This window comes from Lonchura striata, chromosome 4 (genome assembly GCF_046129695.1).
Source record: "Lonchura striata isolate bLonStr1 chromosome 4, bLonStr1.mat, whole genome shotgun sequence".
Classification (NCBI taxonomy): domain Eukaryota; kingdom Metazoa; phylum Chordata; class Aves; order Passeriformes; family Estrildidae; genus Lonchura; species Lonchura striata.
In genome coordinates, this window is record NC_134606.1 from 52,682,184 (window position 1) to 52,695,344 (window position 13,161).

The 13,161-nt window shown below is 35.0% G+C and overlaps 1 protein-coding gene across 2 annotated transcripts in view; it reads right to left on the reverse strand.

Annotated features, from left to right (window-relative positions):
• Positions 1-248: 248 nt before the first annotated feature.
• Positions 249-13,161, reverse strand: part of CCSER1 (coiled-coil serine rich protein 1) — a 628,033-nt gene continuing 615,120 nt past the window's right edge. The window contains exon 10 of one of the 2 annotated variants that reach the window (XM_021550301.2): positions 249-8,884. In XM_021550301.2, the coding sequence (XP_021405976.2) occupies positions 8,399-8,884 (486 nt within the window). In that variant the 3' untranslated portion in view covers positions 249-8,398. The remainder of the gene's footprint in view (positions 8,885-13,161) is intronic. The other variant, XM_021550303.3, reaches the window with a different exon arrangement.

Genomic DNA, 13,161 nt, shown 5'->3' on the forward strand with positions numbered 1-13,161 from the left:
GGTCTTCACAGGTGTTTGTACTTTATTATTAGCACAGTATCAAATATCTTCAACCTAGAGTTCTCATTAATCAATTAAAGAACCTCAAGAAAAAATGATACATTTCTTGATTGTGACAGATTTCTAATAGCATTAAGCCATAAAAGAATTAGGGTTTATTACAGTGTAATATGTATTTCCCAGCAAAAGTATGAAGAAATGTCAAAGAAATATGAGCTATTTCAAAGACAAAATCAACACCAACAGGCTCATCTTGGAACACAGTATTTTTATTAGGAAATAATATTTCAGCAGCATGAAAAGAAAAAAACTGTCAGAGCCCTTTATGTTAATTTCAAATATGGAAATATATGAATGTGAACCTTTACAATAAGGTTTAAAGTTAAAAGTCTGTACAAATATTCAAAAATAATATTTCTTTCCATAAACATAGAAGGAAAAATAATGCCAACCAACAAAAACCAGGAACAAACAAACGACAATTAAATAATACCAATACAATCCCACAGAATTGTTTTACAAACTGTCATAACTCATCAGAGTAATCTGCAAAAATTATTTACTCAATAATCTGATTTTAAAAATCAACAGTGTTTTCACCTAAAGGCTACATATCTGTTTTTAGTCAGTGCAAAATGACTGAATTTGAAACAATCAGATTCTTACTGCACAGGAGTTACAAAACCTCAAAATAATTTAAAAAAGAGCAGAAAATAAAATCAGAGGATGTGTAGCGCAAAAGTCAAAGGTTAGGGTTACGCCTTGGCAATTCTTAAATATTACAAAGTATTTGCCTGTTACATAAGAATGAGTTTAAACAATTCATGGCTTTGTAGAGTAAAACCATTAAAATCACTAATGAATTTGTTTAATCAGAATTTAGATACATTTTACAGTTCTCTTTTCAGACCATACCTTGAGGCAAATACCTTCACTATTTCAAATTCTGTTTCAAGTTGATTTTTAAGTATGTTATCTTTTAGCAAAAATATTCTCATTTCTTTCCTTGTTACCATCTAAATCAGCAAAGTGATCCTGGACTGACTGGAGTGTGTTCAGTGAAAAAGCTTTACTTTGTCTCCCACAGAACTTTATTCTTCCACACTCTTCAACAGTGCATTACTTATACTTGACCTTCAAGTTAATGTTTTCCCATCTGTGTTGTTCTTTTAAAGTCTCTAATTTAAGTAATCTCTACAGTATTGCCAATTATATTAAAAAAAAAAAAATCAGAACTATATAACAAATAGCCTTGCTGTGTACTGTCATTAAAATTAAATGGATATTTAGTAGCACAGAATAGAAAATTCAGTGTCTTATTAGCTATTCAATTTTTATATTGGTCAGTAGTAGAAATGATGAGATAAAATTTCCAATTTTAATACATGAAACAGAAGCTTTTGTTTACAGAAAAATGCCCAAAACTCTCTAATTGCCCTCAGCAGTATTAAATAACATATTTTCAAAAATAGACAGAATTTTAATCAATTTTTAAAATTAGAGTTTTAATTTTCCAAAAACCAGTTTAAAATTCACATAGGCAAAGCTGCTTGTGGGGATGTTTATATAAAGGTTTTCTCACAAGATCCCTTATTCCTTATTGGAAAGGAGAACCAAAACTGTGACCCTGTTAACCAAGTGCAGCTCTTGATGTAGGGTCATGGTCATGACTCTCTTCAATGTTTTCTCCTTGTTGCCCAACATAAGGGCATTACCACAGCTGCATGAAATAAAATTACATAAAACTGCCCCAGATAGTTAGAGAAGACTGTACAAAGTGGAAGACTTTGGAGATAGAATATGTTAATTTATTCTTTTTGTCTGAATTGTTTCTATGTTACAATGTAAATTGTACTGTTCCACTTACACTTATCCTTCAGATAAAGATAATACCCTGGTAATAAAAGGATGTCAATTCACTCAGATGCTGTTTGATCAAATTATAGAAGTACCCTCAGCCATACTTTGGAGTGTTACACAACCATTTTATCTCATTTCTTGTTATTCCAATACATTTACTTCATAAATATACTACTTCAGTGTTATTTCACAGCAAATGGCTGCACCACCAGCCCTGGAACAGAAAAAGAGCTATTAATCTGTCAGCCTTCACCCTTCCATTAGACTTTTCTGAGCAACAAAACATCTGTTCTCCTCCTACACAGATTTTTTTTATATCCTGTTGATCCTCTTGCTTAAAACACATTAGATGCATCACTGATTAAGGACTTTGATTGCTTATATTCTCCTGGCAATATTGGTCATCTCTCCAAATATTCTGAAGAGCATGTACTAAAAGATTTTTTTTCATTCTTAATCATGGAAAACAAACAGATTTTCTTTAAAAATAAAATAATATTTTGGCAAAAAAACCCTAATGGTATAGCTGTATGAGTAACTTTAGTATGAAGGCTGTTTCTTGACTTTTCTACTTATGTGGAGTGTTTGAAAAGTAGTTATATTTAGATATAAGTAAAAATACTTTTTATGCATGATACCGCTCAAACAATAAACATGAATGATATTGTTAATGTCAGAAAAAAATATTAATTTGGGTGTTAGCTTTTTAAAGAAGAGGGATTTGACAATTTTATGGGATTGCTTACATGCTTAAATTTAAGTAGAGAATTCTGAACCCTGTTGAAATCAAGTTCAGGTTAGAAAAAAATAAAATTCCTTGTGTAATTCATATGAAACCATTATATAAAGCGCATTGACATAAAATAGAAAATTAAAATAAGTTAAAATTCTACTACTACTGTTGATACCCATATGCATTGTAAAACTACATTATTAGGGCCTTTTCAATGAGACAAAAAGCAGAGTCAAACCTGGCAATGTATTTGTCTATGTAGGTGCCTAAATAAGTCTGACAATTGTTGAGTAGATGTAAATCAGCTGTGACCAGCAGCCTACCCAGATGGGCAAGGGATATTTTCTGTGAATGCACTACCCCAGCAGCACAGCAGTTCTGGGGGAAAATATTAAAATATTTTAAGAATGAGATATTTTAAATAAAATAATAAAAAAAAAATCCAGTGGAGCCTTCTCATAGCAGAAACAACACTGTGGTGCAGCCTGTCTCACAGAGTCATTGTAACTCCATACCTAAGGGAAATGTTCCTGAAATCCAGAGAGACAGAAAGGATCATGATAAGAATATAAGGAGACAGTATTTGCCCACTAGAAAAATCTTCTCAGTGGAGTATTTTCTGTTCAACAACCTCTACGTGGATGTAGAAACCAAACAGAGGTGATATTTACCACCTCCACAACAGCCCTCCCTGTGTGTTTCAAGTACTGGATTGATAGCAAACAAAACCCCAGAACCAGAGGTAATGACTTCCAGTTAATGAAGGAAACAAAAACAACAAATCCAAAATATTTCACAGCTGTATGGAATGCAAGTGACAGCTGTGGCTAGTGAGAATCACAGATTTACGGGAAACATACGCTGATAAAAGTTTTTCTTTTCCTTTTTTATTTTCTTGTCTTTAGATACAGAGAGATAAATTTTAAGTGTATTTTAAAATAAAAATTAACCACAAAATCTTTCCAAAATACTTCAATAAGTAAGTTTTTTTTCTACTGACTTTGCAACAACTAAAGATCCTTGAAGGAAGATAATTAAATCCAGATAGTTCTTCTACATTGAAAATACATTGCAAATGTCAAGCCCCTCAGGGAGGAGGACATATCCAATGTCTTTATACTTTGAGGAGTTGGAATTATATCCATTACAGTGGATAAACTCTCACATCCTAGGTAGATCACCAGTGAGCAAACAAGTTCCAAACAGAACTTACAAGGTTAAAACCAGCACATGGCCTTTTTATCTCAAAAACAACAACAACAACAACAACAACAAAAAAAAAAACCAATAACCTAGCAAGGTGTGTTCTGCAGTTGCTGAAATTTCCATATAATTTTAGAAGAGCCTTATATGGGATATTTTAAAGTAAATTCCACTTAAAGACAGTTGTCTGCATGATTTGAGACTGTTCTCCTGAGGAATCGCTGTCAGCTTCTTGCTGGCTGAAGAACACTAAAATACATCCTGGAAAGAATGTTGTGTGTTTCTTCCAGCTGGGAGAAGACCTCCATGGACACTTTAAATATAATTTCTCACACTGTAGTCCCTGCTTTGTCTAGAGCAAACTTTAAACAGCAAACTCTCCGTCCAAAAAAATCATTGGAGTGACAGTAGTAGAGGCCATAGAACATATTTCATTACTCCACTCATATACAGAAGTTCCCAATATCTTGACAAACTTGCCAAATTGACAAACATCTGTGAGAAGACTCCCCTGTATTTTTTTCTCCAGGTATTTATTTCAAGATTTTGCATTTTGTTAGATGTTACTCTATCTAATTCATTAGTGGACTGTGTAGATGTACAAAGGGGTTTGCAGGGTTTTTTTGCTTTTGAATGTGAAGGGGAAAAAGAAGTGCATTCACCATAGATCATGATCTGATGTTTTTTTTAGATTAAATATTTTCTTGTCTTTTTTGTGAACCAGGAAAGATTTTCAGATTTAGAGATCTCCTGTGCATAAACTGAGACTAGATGGATTAAAGGCCACAATCCCAATTATCAGTGACTTAACTTGGTAGAACCTAATGGAAGTCAGTGTCATACCAATCAAACCAGTGGAGATAGTGAACAACTCTCAGGGCATGTAAAGTACAGTACTGATTTGCAAACACCTTACTTTTATTAGTGCGAAAAGTATACTGTGTATTTAACAGTATAAAGTGAATCAGCATAGACAGAAATCATTACTCCCAAACTGGCTTTTTGGAAAAAGAAAACCACCAATTTTTATTGGCAATGAACCTGTAATGACTGGAATGAACCTGTAGGACAAACATGAACATTTTGGTAAGCTTTCAAATGCTTATCTAAACATCATTTGAGCATCTTACTCTGGATATACACCCTTTCACAGTTTCCAGAAAAAAAGCCACATAAGGAAAGCCCTTCTAACATTTATGTGGAGGTGTGTGGAACAAAAAACAGTTAGAGCGTGGACTGAAGTAAAGGCATCTATTCTGGCTGTTTCATTTTACATACAGAGGGCTGGCATGCCTGGAAAGGTGACAGAAATTTATGTTGCTGTATGCTTTCAGAATCTGCTAAATAGTCTAAATAGAGGAGAGCTTTGTAGCAAGGTTTCTTTTTCCAGTACGCACAAGCACACAGCTTGAGCTTCATCTACATGCACAAGGTATACAAAAAAACCCTTTCCACTGCTCTGAAAGTCAAACATAAAAACAGTATTGGACAAATGTTTTCCTTACACCTCATGAACTTATGACCAGGGCTGGCCGTCACATTTTATTGTATCTTATGAACATGTCCTAGTCAGAGGAAGTCTAAAGATGATGACAAACACATTTCAGGTGTGATTCTGGTAAATTATTAAAAAAAATATTTAGGGCACAGATCTTTAGTTTCTTTTGCCAAGTGACTGTTATAAGGAAGTGGGACAGACACTGTTGCAAGTGGAAACAGTTTTTCTTCAGGGATTTCCTCCTCCTTAAAATGCCCTCTCTCACACTGAAAGACATGGAACTAACAAGTAATTTTAAGCAGAAACTTTGCAGTTACACCTTGTTGTACAGAAAGAGAAAAAAAAAAAAAAGAAAGAAAGGAAGATAGGTATATCCATGGATAAAAATAATAAATGCCTTTTCCCCCTGGTGTCATGTCTTTGGATATGTACAGCCTTGGAGAAATGTATAAATCATTTTGCACATGGAACTCTTAAAAAACTAGAGATTTTTTTCAAAGGATTCAATTCACTGTAAGAATGTCCAAATGCTGTTGCTTTTTGATTTCCTATATACACAAGAGGACCAAAGGAAGGACCTCTTTTACAGTTACTGCTGCACTGTACATTAACATGTGGCTAATACCCTTCTCTGGGTGAGATTTACACTTAGCATTACAAATAACATAGCAATGCTGAAAAACTGATACAAAACAGCTTCAAGATGACACTTAAAAAATATCCCTCACTTTTGTTGAACTGTTTTTTTCCAGTTTTTTAAAGTTTCAGCTCTATAAAAGATTCTCCAAGAAAATAGTAACATTTGAAATGCTATTTTTGAAGTTCATAGATTATTTTTTTTAAATAAAGTGAAATCCGAAAGTTCATTTTCCCAGGAAAAAAAACAACTATAGATACAGTACATAACCTAAAACTGAAGAAGGTATTGTTTTGTTTTGTTTTGTTTTTTAACATAGTACATAATACATTTATACCCTAGAAAAAACTTCCTTAATTACAGTGTCTGTTTAATTTATTTACAGATCTGAAATTGAATTGTATACATCAGCTCTTGAGATGAGCAATACTTAAATGAATTGATAGTAAGGATTAATTGTCCTTTCAATCTACCATGACTTTAAGATATTGCTAAGAAGAAGAAGAAGAGATTCTGAGTAGAGAAATTATCTTATTAACTTGTTTGGTAGACTTTAAATTATGAGTTTCTATGCAGGACTGGGAGTCTTGAATAGCCACAGTTAATTCGGTAAAGCTGTGTTTGCAATTTTTGCACATTCTGTTTTGGCAGTAGCAATGCACACATGAACATGAAGAATTTTGGCAAATGTTTGTCTTGGTTCTTATGTATCCATCTCTGGATACCCAAAATTATGACTACAGAATATTTAGACAAAACCTGCTCTCTTCAATATCAGATAGTGTAATAAATTCTGCTCTAATAAAAATAAAATGCTCAAATAAAAATAAAATAAATTAAATAGAAGCCTAAAATTTATGACTTCTGAAATTACTTTACAGAATATCTGCCAAGATAATGGTTTATTTTTTCCCTTAGTTTAAGCAAGACTTGTTAATACAATTTCCTTATATTAATACAAATATTAAGTAATGCAGCAGATACATTTAACACTAGGTAAAATTTTGTCTTCATTTAATATACTCTATGTGACTTAACTTTTACAAGTTTCAGATTTTTAGTGGCTACATAAGCTTTATTTTTCATTATATGCTTATCTGTTAAGTCACAATGGCTTGTTTCTGTGTGTGAGAATGTGCTGCACCCTTGTCCTTCCTTATTAATCACCAGCTAAAGAGAGAAGTGACTCGTCTCAGATCTGCCTCAATCATACTTAAATGTGCCAAATTATTTTTAAACTACTAACTGCATGTGCCATTACAACTCAAACAGATTACCCTGCAACAGAGAGGTTGTAAACCAAGTGTCATGTTTCACATATGCCACATATTTGGAGTAACTGAGCCCCCATACCTCTGAGAGGGGAAAACCAGATCTTCTGCAACCGACAGGTCTCCAGGTTCTGTGGCATGGTCAGATGATTTCATACTCCTGTGCGACCAGGCAATAAATTAATCTCGCTTGTCTGTAACTTGTCAAGACTAACAAACCCACTGAGCTGGTGTAAACCAACAGGTCCTTAAGTGCAGATGATACAGCCCACAGAAATTATGACTGATGCAGGTTGTTCAACCTGGGTAATAAGATGATTTCTCTTACTTTAGGCTTTCACACATTTTTGGTTTGGGAAGGGGAATGAAATTATAGGATGAATTACACAGCAGAATGTCACACTGCATCGTGACTGCTACAGTACCTGTAAAGCACAAAGATCACCACAATTTGACATGCCCTCATAGAACAGAAACACTCAGAGAAATGTAGTTAAATAGAAGTGTGAAGAGGGAAGGGAAGGTTGAGGAAACAAGCTGACATCCTCAGTCTGGGGCCCAATTTACTGACTCAAATACCTGGCAACTTCCTATGAGCCTGTTAGAGGAAAATCAATCACTGCCTCCATGAGTGAATGAGGCACTCATGAAACAAATACAGCAGGAAGTGGTAACACTCTCTAAATTACCAAATTTCAGTGTATTAAAAAGAAATGTGTAAAAAGAAGGTCGTTAAAGATTTCTGACTCCTTATTCCCCTAATCTCTATGAAATTCAAGAGGGTTTACTAATTACTTATCTATTTATTCCTCACATCTACTTTAACAGTAATATTATTAAACATACAGGTTTCATTAAAGATCATCTTCTAGAACTTCAGGGAATGATAATGACATACAGAGGGGTAAAATATATTTAGCCAATATTGGACTAGCAGTGCCAGCCAAATGGTTCCATTTATTAAAGTCATGGTGAATTCTGCATGACAAATCAGCCCAGTTATTTAACAATCTTGTTCATCCTTTTGCCTCAGTCCAAGGTGGGAAAATATGGAACTTACAGACAAAGTTAAATTTTTATTTTATTTTTTTTTCACATGAAAGTAGCAGCAGATGAGAACTGAAGACAGAGCTCTAGATGAGCTTACATCCCTCTTTAATCAACCTTCCTTCCATGGCAAGAAAATAAGCACCTTGTTAACCATCTTGTTGACCTAAAGTCTGCAGCTCTGACGTGTGTAAATTGTGGTGGAGGAAAACGTTTTTTCTGCTGTACATGTGTAAAGAGATGGGTCCCCTGGGGGGCTGTCCCAGTCTCCCTGTGAAGGTAGTGTGCTGCCGAGGCACAGCACTTTGGTCTTTTGGAGTTCCTGAGAACATGGGGCAGCCGTCGGCCTTGTATGCTGGCTTTGCTGAGCTGGGGGCTGTGACAGCCAAACCGTTCTGGGTGGCCTCTGAGGCCAGGCTTCCGTATGAGCTTCGGGTGTGCTTGATGGCTTCCACAATCTCCTTCTCCTTCAGGAGGCTGCTCAGACACAAATTAGACAGCTGACAGCTCTTGCTTTCATACGCTGCTGCTTGGTTGCCTGGTGGGTGTCTAAAAGGGTCCTCGGTGGGAGTAAGTGCTGACTTTCTGTCCCTTGTGCTGAGATTTTGGCTCACCATTCTGATTGGATATGTAGTCTAGGGAAACAAAAGAAGACAAAACAAAAAGTATTAGTAATAGAACACAGTAGAGAAATGGTGTGGAGTACATAAACCACTCCTCACTACACATGAACAGCACACGGGTCTGGCAGATTAAAATGAAAAACGATTCCAATTGATGGCAAAACTTCCAAAACTTAATTCACATTTAACAGCACTGGGATTGAAAAATGCTTGTTACAGGTAATTACTTGGGCATTTTCCTTAAAAAATAGTTTAAATCAAAGGAGGATTTTTTTCCGGAATGTAATAAATGGATAAGGAGTTTCCATGAATTGTAAGCAGATTTTCAAAAGCATTTCACATAATGAAACAAAGAGAATTTTGATCACACAGAGTTCAACACTTAATACTCTCAAATCCTTACAAAATATAAAGAACATATTTTATAAACATCTTCATGCCTTGATTAAGCTCAGAACATGTTCAATTTTCACTGTCCTTTGAATTGAGGTGTTTTGCTATGTATTTACAAGTCAAATACATGCTACAGAAAAGCACGAATTTTATTTCAGCTGCCTGGAAAAAAATACAATGTAAGAAGGATTCCAGCAAGTTACCAACTTCAGATGCTGTGCAAGCATGCGTGCACCTGATTTTGTTGAAATGATGGTAATTTATCTGTGCATGGCAAATCAGATCACTGCATGCTTCGTACTGTCCCTAGAACACCGGACTGGGGAGGAGATGACGGTACCCTTTCCTAGGGAATGGTTAAAGCTACTGGTTAATTTGAAACAAAAACACAATTTGACTCCTTACAGGTTTTCTGCAACAGAACTCTGAAAGGACACAGGAGCAGCTTCTTGACATTTACACTGACGTATGGGCTCTGATGTTGCAGAACAAAGATGAGGGAATAAAACTACTACCAAGCCTTCCAACAATATTTGGCTAAAAGTATTTCATGGTGTTTCATGATTCCACAGGAAATTCAGATATATTGTTTCAGAATGAATTGTACAACTTCACATGCATTTCTATTTTAAGCAACACAGAAGAATAATATTGTCAGTATTCATAGCTTAAATCCTTTTTTTAGTGAAGGCTAATGGTCACAATTCCATGCAGAGCCATATGCAGATTTGGGTATAAGGATTGCAGTGCATTGTAGGCATCAGAGATGATATTAAAAAAAAATTATTAGGACTGGAGCATCATTTTTCCCCATTTTATTCAGAGCCTATTGCACACAGATTCATAAATGGGAGCAGAACACTTCTGGAAAACATTGCTTCAGTTTTTATATCTGATATCTGGTATCATTCTGGGGAGAACGTGTCTGTAATTTCAAACACTTTTCATCTATCTATCTATCTATCTATCTATCTATCTATCTATCTATCTATCTATCTATTATTTCTTTCCATGCCAGTAAATATAATCTTCCTACTGGGACAATAGTCAAATTAATGCCCTGTCAAAAATCCAAGCACTTATTTTAAGGGAATGATTCAGGAGCTACTGTGTGTCACCCCGTATCTCTTACAGGAACTTCATGGTGGGACCTCGAGTCTATCCTGAACTTCGGGTTAACTCAAGTTTATCCCTCTGGACATTTATGGTCTGTAATCATCTGTTTAAGAACCTTCATTGGTGTAACCTGTACAGCCTTCTCCTCTAAGATTTTTTCACTATATTACTTTTACTTTTAGAAAAGGTCTTCCTGATGTCAAAACTGTATCTTTCTGGCTTCAAGACCCTTCCTTCTCTCTCTCTCTCTCTTGTGAAAATGGAGAAAGATTGCTATTTGATTTTGAATACCTGGTTATGACTTCAAAGAATGCTGTCAAGCAACCCTTTAATCCTCTTTGCTCTAGAATAAAAAAATACCACGTTTATTTTCTCTCATAGGACTCATCTGCTAGACTCTGAGTCATTCATACTTCTCTACAGATCCCCTTCAGTAATTCCACTACTTTTTTCTTGAAGTAGAAGGCTCAGGAGTACAGTACTCAAGGTAATACCCCACTATTATGAAGCAGAACAAACACTATTAATCCTATGAAGGACTACATCTATTTCTTATTAATTACTCCAGTAGGAGGTTAGTAATTTTATTTGGCAACAACATTAAATTGATAATTTGTGTTCATCTAGTTGTCCACAATAGCTTCATGATTTTTTAATGCAAGATTTTATCTAAATTCAGCTGATTATTGTCACTTATTGTCACCTATTGTTTTTTTACTTGATGAAATGCTGTTATGACTATCTAGCACCGGTTGTTTCTTTCCTCTTCCTTATCAAGGTTATATTTCACTTGAAATATTTTCAATTTAGAAAATAAATGCTTGGTTTGTAGGTCTATGAAATACTGGCTTCTGGTTGCTGGCCAATGAAGGGAGACAATATGTGTGTATGTATCAATAAATGTTTAATAATATACATGTGGTTAGGGAAGGTCTTAGTTCTGTGAAATAACTTGCTGAAATTCTCATCCTACTGAATAATTAATCAAATACCAGGTGGTGACAAATTAAGAGCGAATCTATCTACATTAAAACACCAACAGAAATTCAGAATATACCATCAGAATGTTAAGAAATTGGTTTATCCTGAGCCATAAGATAATAAGATGGTTAACAAGAAAAGACAGACTCTTTATATCAGATGCATAGTTACACACCAAATGAGCAGAGAGTTTAATGAAACACTGCCAAAACCCAATCCTGTTGTTGTTATCTATGATAAATTATAGAAGAACAGCCTCTAATCAGGAAAATATAGAACAATTGTCAGATGAGAGTCAAAATCAACAAGAAATCCTCCCCCCTCTCCTCATCCCAATAACATTATTCTCCCTCCAAAATACTGTCAATAAAAAGTCCAGCACTGCTTTGATTTCTATACAAGTTACTTTTTGGTAGGATTATAACATTTTAATAAAAATTACAACGTACAGGATTGAAATGAATTAATTTTTCTTTTGATGAATTCAGGTAATTTAGTTTGAAAGAATGCAGTGCAACCAATTTTCTTGCTGGTCCATTTTACAATTATTTAGGATTCTTATGAACTGGGCAAAATAAGAAAAATGTCACACAAAAGTAAAAGCCACACATGCCATACCAAAAACCTCCCAAACCAAACTGACTTCGGACAAAGTTAAACATTTATTTTTAACCTATTTCTCCTTATCTTCCTGCACACAATCAAGGCAAATTTCCCAGTGCTGAACTTTCAGGTACCAACTGCATTCTGTGAGCATCAGACATGAACGAGCAAAGCCACAATCCCAGCGCATCTGTTGGCCAATTCCAAGGCTGAGTCCTTGTCCAAAGCTGAAGGTGGCTTGGTGCCAGTCATGCTCCAGCCCAGCCTAGAGCAGCTGCAGGGCTGCTGTAAACTGCTGCTTGGCGGAGCTCCAAGGAGCTGAACTGCCAGCTGGTGACTGCTGAAGCAAAAAATCCATTCATCTTTTTCCCTTTTATTTTTCAGTAGCTCAGCTAGAACCAACAATTTCACTGCCCCAGAAATCCCCAGTGCCACTCTGTAATAGTCTGCCTAACTGTGGACTCAGGAAATGGGCTGCAATTAGGATGCAAATGGGGTTCTGAAATTTCTTTCAAAAGTAGCCCATTTTAAATATATGCAGCAGAAAGAAAAGGCCTCCTTTGTGGTTTCAAATATGTCTTAACTTTTAAGCAAACATCTGGATTTTAATTTTCTGATCATATTAAACACACAAGTGCATGCCTTCATGTCTGAGATTATTTCTCAAAAAGGAAAAAAATTATTTTATTAAAATATGATTGGCTGTAAAATTTTAGTCAGTTTGTGTCATGATCACTTCTGTTTTAAGGTACATAAGTGTGAGAAAGTTCAAAATAATTTAGGCTTGATCATTCCATACTAGCGCTAAATAAATTAGGATTGAACCAAAATGGGAATTAATATTCTTAAAATATCCTTTCCATAATTTCTTTGAGTGTTCATTTTTGTGATTTTAAATCTAATAACTTTTTCATATATTAAGGAAAAAACCCAAGTCCCTTCAACGACCCAGTGGTAAGTAATGAAAATGTACTACTTTTATAGAAAGCTCCAGAATGAGACGTTATAAACAAAACACTGCAGCCATTCATCACTTTCCATTTTCAAAGCCAATGAGTGAAATATGACAAGAGTTAACAACAAGACAACACTGCTGCAGGACATTTGAAAATTAATATTGTTTCTGAATGTCTGGTGATAAAGTACTAATGAAAAATGACAGGAAAAACATGAATTATAAAAACACCCCGAAAAGG